Source organism: Hipposideros armiger, unplaced genomic scaffold (genome assembly GCF_001890085.2).
Source record: "Hipposideros armiger isolate ML-2016 unplaced genomic scaffold, ASM189008v1 scaffold_134, whole genome shotgun sequence".
NCBI classification, from domain to species: Eukaryota; Metazoa; Chordata; class Mammalia; order Chiroptera; family Hipposideridae; genus Hipposideros; species Hipposideros armiger.
This window is the reverse complement of record NW_017731484.1, coordinates 2229429-2251988: the sequence shown is the minus strand read 5'-3', so window position 1 is coordinate 2251988 and position 22560 is coordinate 2229429. Positions and strand designations below refer to the sequence as shown.

General features: G+C 49.4%; 1 protein-coding gene across 1 annotated transcript in view; it reads right to left on the bottom strand.

Annotated features, from left to right (window-relative positions):
• NFASC (neurofascin) overlaps positions 1-17606 on the bottom strand; it is a 193115-nt gene extending 175509 nt beyond the window's left edge. Inside the window, exon 1 of the mRNA XM_019649618.1 lies at positions 17481-17606. Coding sequence (XP_019505163.1) covers positions 17481-17587 — 107 coding nt within the window. The 5' untranslated portion in view covers positions 17588-17606. The remainder of the gene's footprint in view (positions 1-17480) is intronic.
• Between the last annotated feature and the right edge of the window lie 4954 nt (positions 17607-22560).

The following is a 22560-nucleotide window of genomic DNA, read 5'->3' as shown; positions in this document are numbered from 1 at the left end:
GTGGCTCCCACTCTTGAAGCCTTGTTCATAAGAACTGAAGGGAGGCCTGAGAAGCAGGCTGGAAGCAGACACCAATTTAGATGTGTGTAAACACAGCATTTACCCAGACTAACTGGTCTCCCTGGGGACATACCTGCCCCTGAGGGCTCCAGGACTCTCATCCCAACCTGTCAAGCCTGACTTTTGTATTTTGAACAATACAGGCTGTTCAATAAATAATGGCCTGCCAGTGTTATCGCTGTTTATTTGACTTCTTAACAGTGGGGGCGGGAGTGATGTTTCTAAGTTACAGGTGAAGATCAGAAGCCAGGCTGTGTTGGGGACCAGCACTGAAACAGCCTGAGACCCTCCACGACCCCTGTCTTTATCCTCTCGGTCCCCGTAGCCAGTCTCTAGCAACAATTCTCAAATCAGAATAAGATGGACTGAAAACATAGGCCTCAAACCTTAACAGGTGTTATCTCCAAATGATTGGGGGGTTTTTTGTTTGTGTGTTTTTTCAAATTTTATAACTTTTACCTTTATCACCAGAAAACCAATGTTTTAAGAAATAAAGAGTATGGATTTGTGTCCTTTACTGTATGTTTTACTTTAATAAAATTTACCACAACAAGTAACTACAAAGGGGATTGATTGCATCCAACCCACTGCTCCCTGCTGCTCCCTGCTGAGGTGGTGTCAGTTCCTGGACAGAGAGCAGGCGAGAGGGATAGGTTGCATTCTCCATGCTTCCCTTGTTGGGGCTCTGGGCCCCTCTGAGTTGCAGTGTGTCCCTCTGGGAAATGGGGAAATTATCACTATTTCCAGTGGGTTAATGGGAAGACAAAGGCACAGCCAGAGGTGAGTCCCCTAGACCCCACGCTGCCCTCCACCCTGTCTTTGTATTCATCTTCTTATCAACATCGCAGTTCTGAGTAATGCAGTTGAATCCCTCTGCCCCTGAGGGGGTCCTAGGAGCTTCCACCTGAGAAAGGGCCAGACAAATCTGACAGCTGCGGCCACCACCAGCCCCACTCCCATACCTAGTGCTCACAGGGGAAGAAGCAAACTATAAAGTGGCCTGCCTTCAACTGGAAACGGAAGTATATCCAACATGGAGCCAGTGAGAAGTCACTCATATGTACTGGGTTTGTGGAACTTTCTGGAGAGAAACGGTGGGAGGGGGTTGGGAGCGGCGGGAGGGAGTCCAACCCTGTACGACCCCTGACTTTCTATGCACACCAGTGGCTGAGGAGACAAAAAAGAAAAGAGGCTGGTGGACTTTCGGGGAAAGACCCAGTGCTGACTGTCCACTGCCTACGCAGCCCAAGCAAGTCAGCAGCCCCGTGGTAAAAGGCCCGGCCCCCCCTTCCTCCGTTGCCATGCTGGTGTCTTGGGTAGGTGGGTGGAAGGGCGTGGGCAGCAAAGTCATTCTACCAACAGAGGACGGGTGAGCGAACCTGGTTACAAGCCAGGAAGCTGGGTCCCCCTCCTGGACCTGTGCCTGTTCTTACTCCAGTAGGAGGGAAGGGGGCGGAGGCCAGGGTTACAGTGGACCTATGGCTGGGAAGGAAGGATCTTCTCAGCATTCAAGACAGCACACAGGTTAAGAGCTCAATCTGCTGGAATCAGATTGGAACCAAAAGGATCTGACTGGAAGCCCCATCTGCACGGGTTACTAGCTGAGAGACCTCATAAAAAAAGCACAAGTCTTTGTGCTTCCCTTTCCTGTAAAACACGGCTACTGAAAATCCATCCTAAGTAGATGGTGGAGTGAGATACTATCTATTAAAGGCCCCCAGCCCACTGCTTAGCACATAGTAAGCTCTGAATATCGGGTAGCTGCCACTGTTCTAACCTCACTCCTATTGCTGCGGCTGCTGATGCTGTAACAATAACCAGGGACGGGGGAGGTCATGGGCCACTCACACACAGAACCTCTGACCACAGCACACCTCCCGTCCTTTCCACTGGGGTTCCCAGAAGACAGCCACATATCTGCCGGGAATCCTCTCAACCCAGAACCAGTGCCCCTCTAGACAAAGAGGTCTTCTACTATTTCAGGAGCTTAACACCTTCTTCTCTCCCTCTCTCTCCCTCTCTTTCTCTCTCTGTCTCTCTCGTGCATGCGCATACGCGCGCATCCACACACATATGTGTCCACACACACACACACACACACACACACACACACACACACAGCATACTTCCATCAGTACCACAGAGAATTCTAGGACAGACTGGGGCAAAGGCTGAGCAGGTGCCAGTTGCCCAGCTGTGGCTGAATATAAGGCTCAGAGCAGCCTACACAAAACAAGTGAACAAGCAAGCTAGCCAACAGCCATCACAGGCAGCGGTGATGCAGGAAGACAATGGGTTCTTCCCAGGCCTGGCCACCCAGTCCCGTGGCTGTTGAGACCAGGACTTGGAACCTGACAGAGGTGCAGTGATGGTTACATGGTGTTCCAGGCCAGCACTGCTTGAACTGGAAGAGGTCCTGTGTTGGGGAGATTGCGTTCTGACCCCCACCAGGATCCAGGGCTGCCTTATGCTAGATACCAGCTGAGACCTGAGTCACAGAAGCCCAGGAGGGAGCTAGACTAGGAGTCCATGGGCAAGGGTCAGGAGGTGGCTACCTGACTTGGCTGTGCCCTGATTCATGCTGCCTCCTCAACTGGCCACCCAACTCTCTGTGCTTTGGTTTCCTCACCTCTACAGTGGAAACGATATACTAGCTTCATGTATTAACTCAGTGTGGCCAGGGGTATGATAAAGATACACTCAGATCAGAAGAAGCAAGGCAAGGGGACCAAGTTGGCTTATTATGAGAAATGGACTCTCACTCCTCGGCCTGACATGTGCATCTCACTTCTACCTTTGTTTTCCTGACTAACCTTCTTGTGTTGGTTTCTTCACCCTCGTGGGACTCTGAAAAGTCACCCCTTCCTCGCCATCATCCTTTTTCCCCGTGGGTGCGGCCAGGATGAAGTTAGGGAATTCGGGCATGAGGGTAACCGCGCTGTCCATTTCTTCTGAACTGCCGCCCCGCCCCTTTTAGACCCTCCCTAATGAGCTTCTTAGGAGCATGGAACGAGTAAGAGCTCCATCTTTCAAGGTTTCACTCTCAGTCTCTCCTATGATGTCTTTCCAGGCCACCATAGATTAAAATAAACTCTCTCCTAAACTCCAAGAGCTCCGTGGTCTAAAACTTCCATCTGCATGGATCCTTTATTACTCTGTGTTGTTAGTTACCTTCGCCACACCTGGATACCTGGTATGCTTCCTCAACTCGCATGCAGGTATTTGAGGGCAAAAAAGACCTTCTCTTGTCCACTGTAATTCTCAGAGCACCTAGCACACAACTTGTGAATAAGAGCCAATCTAAACCCAGACCGTCTAAATCCGGGCCCTTTGCTTTGCACTATCTTCTACTTCCAAGACCAGACACATGCACTTTACAATGAGAACGAAGAATTAAAAAACCCAAAGAGGGGAGAAAGGGGAGCACACAGACAAACGATCTGAAGACAAAGGGATGGTCCCAGCCAAAAGAACATCGTTCCCCAGCAGGGAGTAGTCCTTGGCCTGTTTGGTCTGTCCCCGGCACACCAACATCTGGGTAGCCCCTAGATGCTGTCACCAGCCAACGAGAAACAAGGCATTCTTGCTCTCAGAAGCTCCAGCTGCAACTTCTTATGGTGCCCATTAAAAGCTCCCTCTTTATTTTTCAAGGCTACAAGAACACAGAGGAACCATGGGATGTGTTCAGAGAGGGTTTTCCTAGTCTGACTCAGAATGAAGCCAGCACCGGACCCAGGCAGGCCCTGACCCCACTCCTGCATCAGCCTTCTAGAACCTTCCAGCAGGGCCCCATAGCATTCCAGCCCGACAGCATTCAGTCTTTCACTGCATCTCCTTTAACCTTGGCCTCCCCCTAACCTGCACATTCCACCTAGACCCCACCTGTCACTGCGGTGTGACAACCCATGATGGCCCCACGATGGTCTGCTGAGGGCAGACAGACCGAGAAGGAAAAGGGTCAGAGACCTGGGGTGGGGGGTGGAGAGGGAGGGGAGAACAAACAAAGCCATCCAAGTCCCAGAAGCCCAGTGGGCTTCACGCTGATTCCTAAAATACTCAGAACAGGTTTTGCTGGAGTAGCCACAGGTCTGTAGGAGTGAAAAGATTAAGCTCTAAGACCCCAGGCCTCTGCAGTTAGATGGGGTATTTAATGGTGTTATACAGGTGGGTCACAGGGAGCCAGGCTTTTGGGTGATGGGGCCTAACTAGAAGTCTTTATCCCTGTCAGAGGAGCAGAATGCTGACCATGCAGAGCCAGAGACAGGAAAGAGTTCTCAGAAACAGAAAACCCTAGGGGCACTCAAAGAGAAAGAAAGAGAGGGAAAAAAGCCAAAATATAAAATGGGGATTTAGCAGAGAAAATACTGAAGCAACACTAATGGATAAGCCTTCTGTACTTGAAAGTAAACTTTGAACAATTCATAAACAAAGCTTAAGCAAGCTCTGGATGTTGTAATACTGGTCCTGATACAGGAAAGCAATATCCTGGCACAGAATTTCACAGAGAAAAACCAGCCGAATTACAACCCAGCAAGAGGACGAATGTGGACCGGATGTAAACAGAGAGTTATTCCTGTCTCAGCAAGGAGCACTGGAAATTTGTATCTGAAGCCCACCATGAGATATCTGTGCCTGTACAGCCATGTTTGGGTTTTCTGTCTGGTGAACTATACATAGTTCTCCTTCTCAGTGTGGATTCAGTTAGTCTCAGCTATTCCCTGGTAAGGTCCTGAGTTAAAGAACTCGTCAACGTATATAGATAGATAAGTACCTAGATCCCTCCATAACTGGTCAGACCGTGCAAATCAGCCCTCCCCTCTCTCAGTGAACAGCTCAGCCAGGCTGACTTCTGCCAGAATGTGCCTTGGCATGACGGCAGCACTGCTGAAGCTGCAAGAAGGGGGCAGGAGGTCCTGCTAACAGACATTAGGACCTCCTCTCAGTGCTAAACCTATTGGAGATGGGTCCCCCGACCAGGATGGGAGCGCTAGCACCAGGTGATGAAAATATGCTGCGGATGTTACATCTGTGGACAAGGGGAAGCCCATGGGATTTTCCCCCTTTATGCTCCTGTTTTCTTTTAGCACCAGAATGAAAAGGAAACCTACACAGGCAAAACAGACAAGAGCTGGGTTCAGTGGCTCTGTCAGCAGAAGGGGACCGTGAGGGCAGATGGTGATTCTTCTGTGGGGATGGTGTCCCGGCCTCCACCTCGGGGCCGGAAGAAGACTGAACAGTGGCTTTACAGTGCAGTGTCAGCCAAGACTCAGAAGGCTCTGGTGCCATCAGACCCTAACATTCCTAATGGGAGATTGGCGTTTCCATGATACCCAGACTCTGCTCTTACTCTTCAGTACAAGTGACTCCCAGGCAAGGGAGCTTCTCAAACAAAGGAGCCACCAGTGCGTGCTGGAACTCAGAGCCGCCGGCTGGGTAGTGAGCCAGGGCAGACTTTGGAATCAGGTCCAGTCCCAGCTTAGAGCTGCCGCTTAGAGCTGTCCTACTTTGGGCAACTTGGTTCCCATTCTGAGGCCCCATTTTCTGTGTCACGTGGATAATAACATCCAATCCAAGGGTTGTCATGAATAAATGAGATGACAAAAGCCAAGCATCTCACATAGTCTCTGACACACCGTAGGTGTCCAGTCAACAGCACCTCCCTTAGGTCCCTTGTTCTGTAGACAGAGGCACGCGTGGTAGAACCTGGGCGGCTCTGTTAGAATGAGGGTTAGAGGACCGATAGCTATGGCTTAGCCCTGCCAATTTTAAAATGAATGATTACACAATTGCTGATTTATACCACACTAGCATTTATTCTTCTTCTTTAGGTGGGCATTGTGATCCCCATTTTGCCACTGAGAAAATTAAAGCTAAGGAAGGTTAAATAACTTTCCCTAGTCCCTTTAGATCCCTAATCCCTCAGGTCTTCAGATCCCTAATCCACTGCCCTTTCTGCCACCCCACACTGGAATAATCATCTATTCAATATATATGTGCTGCAAGCTTCTAAGTTCCAGGTGCGGTTCCAGGCACTGGAAGCCCACTCCGACTTGTTCTAAGAGGAGAACTGGCCTGTTCCAAGCCAGCCACATCTTTGATCCCCCATGACTAATGAACGGTTCAGCCACAGGATAGAGCCCTTGGGCGTTATGCTATAACCAGTCAAGCTAAGCACCACACGCTGACTAAGAACTACTGCAGGGCAGGACTGGTGATATAAGTAATTTTCTGCCCTTCAGGCACTTAGAGTCTCCTGGGGTAAGAAAGGCACGGCCAGGGGAAAAGCAATCAGAGGGAGGAGAAAAACCATCCAGAAAGCCAGTGATTCTCAGCCTGGCTGAATAGCAGAATCACCTGGAGGGTCTTTAAAACATCCCAGTGCCTAGACCCGACTCTCGGAGTTGGCGATTTATTTGGTGTAGAGTGGACCCCAGCATCAGCACATTTTAAAATCTCCCCAGTTGAGGCTAACATGTTACCAGGTTGAGAGCCTACGGGGGAGGTCCCGCCAATCAGTGTGGTTTGCTGACTGGCAGTACCAGCATGACCGGGGCGCTTGTTAGGAGTGCAGAATCGCAGGCCCTATCCGGACCTACTGATGCTGCATGTGCACTGTGACAAGAGCCCAGCTGACTCGAGAACACATGGAGGATGGAAAAGGGCAGGCTCCTCCCTGTGAATCATCCAGAGAAGTCCCTCCCCAGACCCAGCTGGGAGATGCAGCCCACCTGCTCCCTGCCAGGCAGCAAACACCCCCTGAGAGTAGAGCAGGGGGGCTCAGGTGACTGTGGGGAGCCACACTCTGCTTCTCTTATCTCCTCTAGAGCCGCACCTGGGCCTGCATCACAGGGCTTCATGTACAAGAGCTGCTGGAGTCCCATCAAGCCCCTTCTGTGACTAGGACATCTGAGAGCAAAACCCTGTCACCATTTAAGTGACAAGAAGAAAAAGGAGTTTCTTCCTCTTCCACACAGTCCTCTCTCCCAACCCCCGCCCCGAGTGCTCTTTGCCACAGAATAGGCAGCTCAGGACAGCACCGCCTCAGCACAGCCCTAGCGAGACAGTGAGCTGCCTGACCCACCATAAAGGCAGCACTGTCGCTACAGGCATGGAGGTGGCTGGTACCAGCTAAACCTCATCAAGGAGAGAATCCTCGAAGGAAGGACAGAGACACACACATAATCTGGCCCCTCAAGCACGCTGCACCCCACCCCCAGCCCCAGCGCTGTATCCCTGCCATGTCTTTGTTTCTATCAGTTGTGTGTCATTTTTCACACATGCCTGCCTTTGCTCTCCCATTAGACTGAGAACAACTATCCTTGGCTCCTCCTTTGTCACTGTCCACAGTGCCAAGTACTTATGCCCAGCAGGGGCTCAATAAACGTTATTTGTGTTCCCGTGCACATATTTTCTAGGAGTCAAACCCATATCACCAAGCTAACAAAGAGCTACTCACAAGCAGGTGTTTATTAAGGATTACTACAAGCACATTGAGATTCTACAGGAGAAAACGACAGGGCATGGCTTCAGAAAGCATGCGCTCTGGTTTAGGAAGTCAGATTTATACAAGGCAAGTCGAAGACCAGAGACCCAAGGAAATCAAGCATGTTTACGATAAGGTTGGGCAGGCCGATTGGCACTGCCATGTGCCAACACAAGGGACATTTTCTGCTCCAGTCTTTTGACAGGTTAGTTTTACTTACTTATCGATTGGCATTTTAAAGCATTTTTTCCCTCTGGTACCTCTATTATTCACCCACACCCCCGTCCTGGGCCATGTCCACCGTACCAGGTAAACAGGATCTAAAGATGCCTAGCGTTAGAAGGAGAGATGGATCAAGACCAGGATGCCATCTGACACAGCAGCACGTCATCTGTATGCCACCTCACCCCAGAGCCAACTTTCCTGGGCTGTCCACACTGTATTGCTCGCCTAGTCAAGGCTCCAAAAAGTCTTGGGTCAGGTCCCTGGACCCCCAGCCAGAATTCAAGGAGCATTTTCTCTCTGCCCTTGAAAAGAAAACTGCAGTGCATCGTGGATGGTTGTTCTCACTGTGACAATAAGGAAGTCAGGGCAAACCTCACAGTCAGACACTGGCTTCCAGTTCAGGAGGAGCATGGGGCTTTCTCCAGCAATGTGTCAAGCTCACCCCCATCCAAAAGTCCACTTTACTCTGCATCACAGAGGTTTAGGTATGAGGAATCAAAAAGCAAGAGTAAGTGGCAATGGTCAAGAATCGAACTGTAAAGCTGTGCGGGCTAATACAGTAGCCACTGCCACACATGGCTATTTAAATCAAATTAAATTTAACTAAAAATTCAATTCTCAGTCACATCAGTTACGTTTCAAGTGCTCTGAAGGCAGTTGTGGGTAGTGCTACCATGTGAGACAGCACAGATCTAGAACATCCATCATCACAGAAAGCTCTACTGGACAGCACTAATAGTGAACATTTAGATGTTTCATTTGAAGTAACGAGTAGGGTCTTCTGGGAACTTCTGGTACTCTCTCCATGTTTAAAGAAGTTTTAGGTACTCTGAAATGCCGAGTAGAAGAAGTGCCCTTTTCACAATGAGAGAAGCAATGTGCTAAGATGCTCATGTAAATGCAAAGACTCTAAAGCAGTGGTTCTCAACCTTCCTAATGCCACAACCCCTTAATACAGTTCCTCATGTTGTGGTGACCCCCAACCATAAAATTATTTTCGTTGCTACTCTATAACTGTAATTTTGCTACTGTTATGAATCGTCATGTAAATATCTTTTTGTTTTCCGATGGTCTTAGGTGACCTCTGTGAAAGGGTCGTTCGACCCCCAAAGGGGTCGCGACCCACAAGTGGAGAACCGCTGCTCTAAAGCAAAACTTACAGGGCTACAAATTGGATCATTTTAGTATGAATATGTGCATACATATGGTCTCCTCTTAAAAGGGACATTATTAGTTTCCCCGAACTCACACTTTTGCATTCATCACAGGGACTGTAAAGTCACATGCTGCAAACCAGTTAGCTGCCAGAAAGTCCACACACAACCTAGTCGTGGCTAAAACTGTTTTCTAGATCCCTCTGGTTGATTCTAAGCATTCCCTGGCTTTACCTTCTAATCTGGCATAATTGGGGGGAAAACATCTTTCAGGTGGCAGGTCAGCACCCTGGACAGCGACAAGCTCCCTACCAGCGCCCAAGAGAAAGTTCCAGCACTCCGCTTTTCTCCAAATACCCCTTTCAGAATGCACTATCCCCAGACACCATCAGGTGCCTGTGAAGGGATTTCCCATTCACTTCTCCTAATACCACAACCTCTTCTTCACAGCAAGAGCAAGCTTGGCTACGAAGCTTTAAATGCTCCCCCACAACTCCAAGAAAAACACCAACTCCTCAGTCAGTCAAGACTTCCTTGCAGCCCAGCCCCTGGCATTCCCTCCAGCTGCACCTTCCACTGCTCCGTGGCCAATTCAATGCCTGACCACACCTTTCCTCTTCATAATCTTCATAACCTTTGATTATGCTCCCTTACCCCACCAGAAATGCCCATCTCCTTACCACTACCTATTCAAATCCTAGCCATTCTTAGAGACCTAAACCAGCCTCTGATCCTCCTCTAAATCTCCCCATAAAGGACTTTAGTCTACATTGATTTCCTCTCTTCTCTGACACTCCAAAGCACTTCTAGTTTAGATCATGCTTTAGGGAACTTCATGACATATTGTCTTGTATAATGGCTAGGTTCTGATGTGGGTTTTTTTGTCCAGTATGTGGAGGAACTAGCTCTGCCAGCACTAGCCATGCAGCCACAAGCAAGTTGCATCACCCTTCTGCATCTGTTTCTTGATCAGTAAAATAATGCTCTGGGACTAACCATCTCTAACATCCTGTGAGTCAAGGATTCTCTCAAAACAAGTTGCCACCCAGACATGTGCTGTGCACAGAGCAGAGGCTTCAAAGAAGAACTGCAGATGTAATGAACATTATGTAAAAACAAACCAAGGCACAGCCTAGGGCTGGGATCAGCCAGAACCCTGGTTTAGCTCCCAACATGGGTCACAAAGGCTTTCATTCCACTCAGTGAGATGATAATCAGAAAGCGATCCAGTTTCTGTCCTTGCCTACGTCAGCATAGGAAAATTGCCTGTGGCATCAGAGGCATTTTCCTTCATGAAGAACATGTCACCTCCAACATGTGGGAAAATACCACACAACGGGTATTATAACAGTGGCATTATAACAATGTCTCTCATGCAAACACACAGGGATAGGTCAACCAACACCTGACAGCAGTGTACTAACTTCACTACTAATTATGCATAAACCCAGGTAGACTATGGAAAATAAAAAGCCTAATCTTTGGTGGTACCCTCAAATAAAATTCTGGCTGATCTCCCAAGTCAAGGAGTTCCAGGGGGGAGGAAGAACTGACTTAAAATTTCAGCTCAATATTATACTCCTTGTCAAAATGATAGTTATAATACCTCCACATGTTTAAAATCCTATTCTCAAAGCATTCAGCTTATGAGTCTCACAGAATAAGGAGCAAATTAAGACCCGGAAATGTTTAATAACTTCTGTATTCTAAATAAACATCAAACTAGAACCAGTCTGGTCCGAATAATTTCAATAACATAGGCAGCATGCACACAAAAATGTTCACACACATGCATATAATGCACACTCAGAGAACTCTTAGCAATATAGAGTTGAGTTATGAAACTCACTGACCATGGAACTGGAAGATTCCAATGACTACTTGCACAAAATGCTACTGCCGAAGCAAATTGGCCAGCATCAGTAAAGAAGGAAGGAATTCTCATCACTAGGAAAGTCGTTGGAATTGCTCGGCCAGCCATTCATTCTCATCCAAGAAAGTCACAAGAGCTGAGAACAAAACTTACCATCTGGTCAACCCACCCAGATGACCTAACCCAAATCCAGTAGAGTGAGCTCAGCACGAAGACCAGAACCGTCCTATCCTAGGCCCTTCCCCAAGCTGGCCATCCTAACTGCTCAAAGAAGGAAAGCAGGGAGACACCAGTACAATCAGGTTAGAAGAGTCAAGACGCCAGCAATCAGGTTCCTCTACGATCGTGTCTGAATATAGTGCTCCAGGCTTATCCTCACCACTGAATTATATGCACCCACCACCTAAGCCATATTATTGATTCATCATGACTCAAAGATCCCCTGCACATTCCTGCTTTGCAGCCATTCTGATTAAGTCTTCAAGATTTGGTGTCTCAAGACCCACCTCAAATATTTCCTCTTCCAAGAGGCTTTTCCAGATCACCCAAGCCCAACATAATCTCCTGCCAACCTTCTAGCATTTACTGTCTGGAATTAGCAAATGTTTCTTATATTTGAACATATGTTCTCTTATCGTCTTTAGGGCAGAAACAGGGTCTCATAGCCTCCACACTGCTCCAGAAGATGGTGTGGTACCCTTTACCCATACAGCAGGTGCTCAATAAATGCTTGGTGATGCTGATAGGAATGCTCAGACCTCCTCCAGAGAGTCAGCTGCAACCCAAAGGCAAAACTAGGTGTGACGCTAAGAACACGGGCTGGGTGGGGCAGGCAAAAACAGCCCCAAAGGGGGCCCTCCTGGTGGACAACAGCTCACACAGCCTTCTTTCAACTCTGGGTGCCAGGTTTCCTCATTCTAGGACTGAGCTAGAAATCCTCCCTTCCGACCCGAGCCGCTGATACCAAGCTGTTTATCTTGTTAACTCTATTTATTGTGATCCTGGTAAGAGGTCCTGAAGCCCTCCAAGCCCCTCTCTAATTAAATTCGTTAGAACAGATTGGGGCTTTCTTTCTGCATCTCAGAAAAATTAACAACACGATTAGCATCATAATGAGAGGGGCTGCCTTTCAGGAGGGGCTGGCCCAGCCTGGGAGAGGAAGAGCGAAGAGGAGCAGGTGAAGGAGAAAACAGATGCTCAGGCAGCTGCTTCCCAGAGGAGGAGCTGCAGGAGTTGGGAGCGGGGAGAGGACCACCCGAGGGGATGATGCTACCAGGACCCAGCCACTGCAACTTTTTCATGGCATGGCATTTGGGAGAGGACAGACAGGACAAGAAAGTAATCAATGACATCAATTCCAGAGACATGGGCTTCTGGGAAAAGAGACTACCAGCGGTCTTCTAGTTTTACAGAGAGAGAAACACAGGTAAGCTCTGTTAATGATGGGGCCAGAAGAAGAACACAAGCCCCTCAAGTTTTCATGATGATGACCTTTTCTGTAAGACTTTACTGCAAGAACGTCGGGAGAACAGGCCAATATGGCAGGTCACTTCTTTCCCAGGAAACCTGAACCCATCAAGTTTTCACTTATACACCTGATGGGTTCCCTCATCTAGAATACCCTCCTCTTAGCTTCCATTTCAAAGTTCTGCCAGTTCTTCAAGGCTCAGCTCCATTCCCACCTCCTGTATGAATAGCAGCTAGCATTTGATGAGTACCAGCTAGGGACGGTGCTGGGCCCTTCACTACGTTATCACATTTAATCCTTATAACATCTCTGCAAGGTTCATATTAATATCCCCATTTTACAAACTAGGAAACTGCAGCTCCTTAGGTAGTATGCAGAAGAGCCAAGGTAGGTCTGTCTGACCTCAAAGGCCGAGTAGTTTGCACTATGTCATGTCACCTCCCTGACTCCTACAGCCACACTGAGGGATCTTTCCTTCCTTTGAAATTTTACCGTCCAAGGTCTGAAGACTTAATTATACACTGTCTTGTATTATTCTCAAGGATCTCACATGTTTCTGTCTACTCTCCCCTATTGAAAAGCAGAAACCACATTTCTGTATCCTGCAGAAGCACATAGTGGGTACTCAAAAATGCATGCTGAGCCCTTCTAACAGATTTTCCTAGAGAGCCTTGTACAAGTAGATAAAACATCCCAGTTCTTTATTTTTCCACCAGGCTGGGGGAACTCAGTATAAATCATAAGAGAGGAGCACGGACTTTGATGTGAAACAAATAAAGGTTTAAATTCTAGCTTCGCAACTCACTTGTTCTACAATCTTAAACAAATAACAACCTCTCTGAGTCTATTTCCTTATCTGTAAAACCAGGATCCTAACCATATTTCTTTATGTAGGGCTAATCCCTATGAAGATTAAATGCGATGGTGTACATAAAACACAGAGTGGGGTGCCTAGCATCTGGTAAGCACTCTATAATGATAACTATTGTATTACGCCACTTTAACTTTTCCTGGCTAGCCTCAAGACCTAATGAAAGTAAGGTGGCTCAAGAGTTCTATAGCTGGCTGGCACAATCTGACCAACGCCCAGATCAGCAAAGCTGTGGAAGTGCCTACTCAAGCACCCAGCACAGCCATTAGCTCCCAGAGCCCTCCCCTGCGTCCCAAGGCCCAGGCCATATGCATCTAGTATCTGCCGTTGCAGCTAGGCCTGGGCCCTAGCTGGGCATTTTGAGTAAATGCTCAAAAGATTGACATTAAGCTGCTCTACCCAAAGCAGGGGTCTATCCAAATAGTTTGGTGCAATCACTCCAGGTCCTACTGTCCACTGTGACCCCTCAGCAGTACTCCTCCAATGCCAGGAACCCATCTAACCTCTGTTATTTTGTACTCTGTATAACCTCTGTTGTCTAGTACTGACTTTTAATTTTCCATTTCTGCCTCATCAACTTGACTTACATGCCCAACACTTAGCATAGTTCCTGGGATACACCCAAAAGCTCAGGACACACTAATAAAATGCACTAAACTAGGTGTATGGGAAGAGGAGGGGTCCTCAGAAGATGAGGCTGAGTGTCTCTATCGTCAGACTCTTTCCCAGTTCAGCTATGGATGTTCACGGTGACCTCTGCTCCAGTGTATGCCTTCTAAGGACCTTCCCTGCTCACCAGTGATGCCCCCAATCTGGACTCCTCTGACTCCGTGACACTGACCTCCCCAGAACTGCAAGACCCTTCCACCCACATCAGAGCTTGCAATGTGTTCACGCACCTTGTTTCTGAGCACGTATCTGTCCAGGACCTGCTATTTCCCCATCAGGCACAGGAGCTTCCCAAGGGCAGAAACCGGGTCTCTTTTCCTCTGACTCACTCTGACATTCTAAGCATATCTCCACCATACTCAAATACAAGTACTTAGGAGACAGGAATGGGAAGGATGAGTAATCTTGACCTTGTCCCAGAGTTCCCCATGGGTGCCCCTCATCAGGCTGAGGCAGCACCCAGCGGGGTTCAGCTGCACAAAGAACATCCCCTGTCTTCCCCCTCAAACCAGGGATCTGGTAATATCTTGTGTTTTGCCTCCCCCCTCCACTCTGTTCCTCACAGTCCACTTCAGAGCCAGCCCTGACCTAGCACTCAGGACAGCATCAATTCATCCCTCCTCAGAGCTGTGAAGGACAGGGGGCTAACATCATTGCAATGAAAGATGCAGCCGTTCAACACCCCTGTCCCGACATTCTCACTCAAGCTTATCTGTGTTATTTGTCTGATTACTTGTCTCTCTTTTCCATTACACTGGGAGCTCTGAGAGATCAGACTCTGTCTTGCTTTTCATCTCTAGGATCCCAGCACCCAGCAGAGAAGCACATTTTAGAGTTTAATTAGTATTTGTTAAAGGAATAAGTATGCAACCAGCCTTAAATTCCTCTCACTTCCTTCTCCCTCCTCCTTGAGGCCAAACAGACTGAGGCCTGCACCTCTCTGCCTCTCCCTTTCTGGTTTCCTAAGAATTTCTTCTTCTAAAGACTAAGTGATGATCCTCACACCCCAGCTCATGGATGGTCTTGGAGGAGAGTGGTGCCAGGGGAAGGGAACAAGTTGCAACACAGTGATGGGAGCCTTGGAAACCTGTCCCTCAGTTACTGCAGAAATAGGACCCTCCTCTGTGCTTCTGCACTTCAGATATCCAAAGCCAGAACCCACCCCCCCCAGATATCAGCCACCTCCTCAATGTGCCCCTGAAAGAGCCAGTCTCTCAGCCCACAGGGAGCTCTCCAGGGAGCTGGCTCCTCTTTCTGTGTGCCTCAGAGGATCTCTGTGTAGCCTTTGTGATGTCAAACAAGGCATATGGGATGAAATTCATTTCACAAAACTAGGATACATGTACATCGTTATCAGAATCGCCCACTTAACCTGAGCCCAAATCAAACAGTTAAATGGCAGAATCTTAATCCAATCAGCTCTCAAGGATGACAGCTCCAGGTGATGTCTCCTCCTGGACCAGGAAATGCCAAGGGAAGCTTCCTGCCCCACCCCCACTCATGATGGGAAGGGGGCGCAGAAGGGCAACAAAGCAAAGGACAGCCAGTCCCCCAGCCGCATGCCGCCCCTTGCCAGCCACTGCCTGAGTCCCAGTCAGAGTTGCGGCATATGAGCTGGAGTCCAATCACTCAGATTTCTAAAGTTAGGGAGCCTGGCGGAAAAGGGATAGGATCGTCAGCAATTTGCTCTTAATCTCCAAATTAAGCCTCAGGGGTTTTAGCTGAGGTCCCCAACACAGGAATTGGGCTGCCACTCCCTGTTTCACAGGGCAAACACAATTTTTGGGGCTAAGTATAAATGTCTCTTTCCTCATTTGTGTTATTCTCATTCTGTCTTTCTGTGTACACACACACACACACACACACACACACACACTCAGCTGAATCCAAAGACAAGAGGGAGAAATGACTCCCTCAGAAGTGCTAGCTCAATCAAGACAAAAGGTAGAAAGTACTAGATGCATAGCAGACCCCCATTCCCACTCCCAACTCATCTTCAATTCTTCCTGCAATGCAATTCCACCAGATCCACTCATCCCCAAACCAGGGGAGGGCAGGCCTCTGCCTTTCTTCTTCTCCCTGTCCCTCACCCCCCTCCCAAAGTTGGTATGGCCTCTATCCCCAGGGGCTTCCTCTTTCCACATACATTTCCCCTAGGCTTCTCCCACTTAAGTCGCAAGTTTGGTGGGTTCTGAACTTGCCAGTCTCTGGCCCGCATACAAACAATTCAACTCCTGGCCCCGCAGTCTGCCTTTGCTGGAGATTTGTCTAAGGCCCAGCAGGGCTCACCACAGTTCCAAGGGTAGATATGACACATGAGGCCCTCATCCCATGGAGATGGATAGGCAGTAAAGGGACACTGTCATCCACTCCTCCAGACTGAGGGAGGAGGCATCTCTGCCCAACACACACACACACACACACACACACACACACACACACGCGCACACGCACACACACGCACACACCATTGACAAATGCCAAGAAGGAATCAGGAGCAGAACCTGGCTCAGGCAGGGCAGGAGAGGGGCTGCCACGGGAATCAGAGTCGAGGTGATTCAGCACTCTGCCCACTCAGCCCAGCCCATTGGCTACACTCATGACAGCTCCTGATGCCAAAGTGCTGACTTGGAGGCTGAGGAAGAATCCTTTCTAAAATCCAAAATGCTCCAACCCTCCAGTGGGGCTCCTCACCCAGGCCTTTGCATCCCAGGGCTCCGAAAGAAAAAGACCAGGAAAAGGTTACTCAGCCATTCCTCTGACCCTGCCTCTTCCGGATCCTAGCTTCCCTGTGCTTAGCACCCTTTCCTCCAGTCCGTCTAGAAAACAAACCTAAACAGCTAGGTGAAGAGGATTATAAGAGAGGTCTAGCCACCCCAGCATCCTTTGCCCCCAAATCATGAATAAGATCAAACATGCAGAAAGGGGTTATAAGTGGCAACAGCAAGTACACTGGGCCCTCAGAGCCCGCGGCCTCCCCAAGCAGGGAAGGAGGGCCCGGTGGCAGGTGAGGGGCTCAGCACAAGCCCTGTGGCGACAAGCATCACCGAGAAGGGCAGGTGGGGAAGGTGATGGGGGCTATGCCAGCCAACAGCCAAGGGGCAGAAGATGGAGTTCTTCAGAGGGACCAAGAGGCAGCTGGGAAGGCGCTGGGATACGGTGTGCAGAGGGGACCTGGAGAGGACTGTGAGGGAGCTGATGGAGAGCCAGGCTCTCGGAGTGATGGGGTATGAGGTGGGGACCAGAGCAGGGGAAGGCAAGGAGAGGGACTGATGTGCACGGTAGGATAAAAGAAGGGGAGGGGGTCATACAAAGTGGGGTGTGTAGGTAAAAAGAGGTCTCAGGGCAGGGGAGGAGGCAGGGACAGAAGGAAAGGGGGAAGAGGGTGAGGATGCAGGAAGGGGGAGGGGACGCGGCCAATGAGACAGAAAGGGTGTGGGGTGCGCAGGGGTCGGGAGCTGGGTGGGGGTGGGATGCAGATATGGACAAAACAGGATGGATTCAGGGCAGGTGACAGTGTGGAGAGAAAGGACGGGATGTGTACGGAGGGGGATGGGTACAGGTCGAGGGATGAAGACGGAAAGGGGAGGGCGGGAAAAAGGGGGTGTCGCTAACCGGGTCTCCAGGACCCCCGTTGTGCACCCACCACCATCTCTGTGGCGTCCGCGCTCACCTACCTCCAAGGGCTCGGGCTCCGGCCCGGGGCGCAGTCCGTGCTGTCCTCTGCCGGCACCGCCACTTCCCCCGCGTCCCCTGCAGCGCCTATCGCCGCCAGCCGCCGCATTAGGGCAGAGACCAGCCCGGCGGCGCGCCCCCGACACCCTGCGTGCGCGTCCCCGCGCCACTCCTTCGCGCGCCGACCCGGCCAGGACGCAGGAGAAGGAGGGGGTAAGGGATGTTCGGGCGCAGCCCCGCCCAGGGCGTCGGGAGCGGGTCGCAGAACCTGGACGAGAAGAAGCACCTCCTTCCTCTACCCACGACCTCTCAGTGGACCGGCTTTGAAAATAATCCTCCAGTTCGCTGAGCGTCGAATACGGGCCAGGCACACAGGAGGAAATAAGCCGGAGCCCCAGCGTCGTGTCACGTGTGTGTCCTGTATATGCTCCTCCAGCATCAGACTGTGGCTTCTTAGGGGCAGAAATTTGTCTTCCTAGGGAGATCTGCTTATGGTAGACTCTCCAGGAACGTTTGTTGATTGAAGAGTTCTTGGATCCCGAATTGGGGATGTGAGAAAGCTTGTGACCCCTGCTGGGAGTAGAGTGGTCTTCAAAAAATGGGAGGGGACTCAAACCTTGTCCCATACTTGAGTTAGTTGGAAAGAAGCCCAAGCCGGGGAGACCAGAGATCCAGGTCCCAGGCCTGGCTCCGCGACTAATCTCTGACATGGGCAAGACGTTTCTCTGTGGGTCTCAGTTGCCTCGACTGAACCATGAAAAGTTGCTTGGATGATCCCTTCTGGTCCTTTCTAGTTCAGACGTGGAGAACGCCATTAGGCTCTGGTGAACATGCACAGGCAGAGAACCAAGCTCACTTATAACCTGAAACAGGGTACGCTCTGGATTGGGATAGAACCTTGGGCTTAGACGAGCACTTGAAAGTCCAGACCCCGGCCCCAACCACAGTTCCCTCAGCAGCCCCGCTCTGAGGCCATGTTAGGCCACCTTCTCTGTGCACACTCAGCTCCTGCCCTGGCACTGATACGGGAGAGCCCCCTCACTATAGAAATTTCAAGTCTTCTTTTCCCTAGTGTTTTAGCTCCCTGGCCCTTGGTCGTAATCACTTTTTTTTTTTTAAGATTTTTATTGGGGAATTGGGGGGATGGGAACAGTGCTGGGGAATTGGGGGAAGGGGGAACAGACAAGTTGCTGCCGGCTACACATGGTAGCTTATGGCAGCCCACTGCAGCAGGGGCTGCAGCCTACGCCGTCGCCGGCAACTCACGGCAGCCCAGCTCCAGGTGGAGCTGTTGTTCAGCATCTTAGCTGTGGAGGGCAGTGTCACTGGCCCTCACATGTGGGATCCGAATTGGGGCCCTCTGGCGTCCCAAGCCAGTTCTTAACCATCATGCCACTCGGCAGCCCTTAATCACTTTTTAAATCAGTTTCTTAATCCTAAACTTAAGATTGCTCCTAGCCTGAATCATAGACTGTCTCTCACCCCTGCTTCAAATAACTACCTAGAAGCCTGTGACTGTCAGCTTGTTGATTGTAATCATTGTAGCCCAGCGTTCTCCCCAGGCCATTCCAGACCTAACTCCTGGATAAACAATGCCACCTGAAATGAAGCTAAATGGACTTTGACATTCTCCCCAGGCCATTCCAGACCCAACTCCCAGGTAAACAACGCCACTTGAAATGAAGCTGAATGGACTTTGAGGCCTGCTCCTTGGGCCAGCGCTTTTAACCTATTAACCAAAATCTATCTCTCCTCATCTAGGGGCCATCGGGATACAGATGATGCCCCAGCAAGGCTTCCAGTACACCCTGACCCAGGAGGCCAACATGGTTTTCCAGGTGGATCTCAAGACCCCTTCCTCTCATTTAAGATTAAATAGTGCGAGAATTCCGCAAATCCCCAATAGGCAGGGTCAGCGATCACATTCAGCAGGAAGCAGATACAGAAGAAGAGACCTCCTGTCCTTCAACTTCCCATGGAGATTTATGAGGATCACGCTTCTCAGGGGAAAACAAGGCAGGCGGTTAGAGATAGAAACGGGGTTCTCCAGACATCCCTGCACGTTCAACACGGCCTATGGAGAGTGACCGCCCAGAGACCTCCCCAAAATGTTCCCTCTCTATATATAAAAATGTTCCCCAAATTTTTCCCTTATCTGCCATAACCATAACCACTGTGAGGACACTAGAAGACACTGACTATCTTACTAGATTAGACCAGTCACTCACACCTGCACAGTAAAAGCCACAGTGACCCTATTTCACCTGGGCCTCATTATATCATCATTATACTATCATACATATGCCCGGAAGTTCATTAATATCATTATAACAGACTGAATTCTGGCAAGGAACATACGCAGTCTAAAAAGATAAAGTAATAGTCTCTTGTCAATCACAGGTGTCAATAAAGTGGTCCCACGCCCGGAGCGGAACAGCCCATTCTAGAGAAAAAAAAGATAAAACCGCCAAACTCTCTCTAGCCAATGGTCCTTGATCCATCCATCCTCTTTGTGCTTGGGCCTGCTCCTTTTTTGGAGTGCACTTTTGCTTCTAAAACTGCTTTTTCACCACTGTATTTCTGTGTCTCGTTCAATTCTTTGCTCAAGACACCAAGAACCTGGACACTGCGCTGAGGAGGGCCCGTTCGCTGGTAATGGCACCACCTTCGCTGAGTTGTACCCACCTGCCTGCCTCTCTGTGTCCCCTCCAGCCTGTGAGCTTTGGGAGAGCGGGAATACATCTTGTGACCCATGCTGTCCCCAGTCCTAGCACATAGTAGGTGCTCAATAAATGCTTGCTGAAGGAATGAATAACTAATAACAATCGATGAAATCATCCAGGTAACTGACAAAATGTTCCAATCTTTAGTAATGTGCTTTTGAGACCAACAGTTACAGCCATTGGGCAAAGGCTATGCCATGGGAAAGGGGGGAAGGTGGATATGACAGGACCCGAAAACATAGCTGCCCATAGATGTCAGGGACTCTGGGCAAAAGTTTTTGGAGGGGCCGTGTCTATACAAGCAATTTGATTTCACTCAAAATCTTGTCTTTGACATCAATCTGGCAGCTCGATTGCACACAATCCTGTGAATGAAACAGCACCCTGTGAAGGAAATAGTGTGCCCTCCTGGAGCCGGGCCTGACCACAGGGCCGTGGGATGACCCCATAGCAGCCAGTGCTGGAGCTGGAGAGCAGAGGGCTGGGAAATTCTCTGAAGGGCAGAATCTGGAAACTGGGAGCCCTGTCCAAATGACACCAGTGTCTCCAGCCAGTCCCAGGCACTGAAGAGGATACTCAGAAAACTTAGAGGAAGGTGCTTCCAAGCATCAAGGCCACTCAGGCCTGGACCCAGGGCAGGACTCCCTTACCCTCCTTACTAGAAGTGTGCAGCTGAGGCTGGCTCCATGGGATGAAGAAAATAATTTTCCTCTTCTAACCACCTATAGTATGTCACCACTGGGTTTCTTGTATATATCATTCCCTTGTATTTTACAGCACTAGGAGGTAGATATTTTATAGGCAGTATTGCATAGTGTCTGTGCTATCAGCTCTAGAAGCAGCCTGCTGGTGTTCAAATCTCACGTCCCCCCACATCAGATCTGGGTGAACGTGGGCAATTTACTTATTTTCCTTTAATTTCTTTTAAAAACTATCATTAAAACTTCATAAGTACATAGTTGAATTGCAGCTAAATAAGATTTCTCATGAAATACATTTACCTCATGCTTTTCCCTGTCCAGAAGTCACCACTTTCAGCTCTTTCGAGCTGCAACTTTGGCTATTTACCTCTATATCTCGAAACAGCTTGCCCTGTTACTACTTCTTGCCTCTAGTGTAGGCATTATCTCTTGATTTCACCCCATGAAAGACTCTTTCACCCCTGTATGTCTTCTTTGGAGGAATGTCTTTTCATGTCCTCTGCCCATTTGTTTTAACAGTTAAGAAAACTGAGGCCTAATGGGATAGAAGATCACATAGCAATTCGGTGGTTGAAACTGAACAGGAGCTCAAGAGTAAAGAAATTCATTCTGGACCTGGGGCGGGTGCAGAGCCCCCAGGGCCACCGAGGGTGGAGAGGCAGACGGTGCCCAGCTGCTGGCCTGTCCTGAGCAGGGGAGGGGCTCCACCTGGTGGTGATGGACTCACAGATGAAGCGGCCTCAGCCTGTGCAGGCTGATCTGCAAGCTTGCCAGGAAAAGACTTAGTACCGAGGGCTCAAAGTGGTTGCCTTTTTCTTTCCAGACATAGATCTGGCCTTCCTGTTTTCTTTTCTTCCCTGACTTTGTATTTCTAGTTCTGGCTGAAACCCCAGCCGGCATGGACTCTGCTGACCCTGGACCTGAAACCCCACTCACTGTGTCCTCTGTTGTGGCAAGTGGCGAGTCACTGGTGGTTTTTACATTTCCTAGCATCTCAGGACTCCCAACCAAATTGCACAAGCCTGCCTTATCTCGGGCTCAGGCCAAGAGACAGCCCCCAGGCACTGAGTCTCAGGTGCTTACAGAGGACACTGGGCATATATATACAGGGATGGTAGAAGCTGAGGGATAGGGCTGGGCCCCCAGTGTCTGTTACACCCTCCACAGGGTCCCCAGAAGGTGTGGGGAAACAGGCAGTTTCATACATTTTTTGGTGGAAGTTTACCTTGGTGTAGCCTTTTGGAGGAGCAGTTTGGCAGTACCATAAAGATAGATCTGTCAGTGCCACCTCTAAGAATGCAGCCTGCAGAAACGCTAGCACGAGTCACAGCGATGTGTACGCACAAGAATGTTCGGTGAAGCCCATCTAGAGGAAAATGATCAAATATGTTGTGATAATTCATGCAACGGAGAAGTATGCAAGTGGTTGGTTTTTAAAACCCAACAGGGGAAAGAACAAGACCCCTCCCCTGCTGGGAATCTTGGCATTTAGAAAACCCTTGTCAAAGAGCTTTTTCTTTCAAACACATTTGTGCGAATAGTTTTGAGAGTGATTGCGCACTGCTAACCACAAAAGCATCCAGCATAATCAAATGATTAAGACATATTAAACAATCTCTCTTCCTGAAACCACTTGCTCACTTATCTTTGTGGTGCAC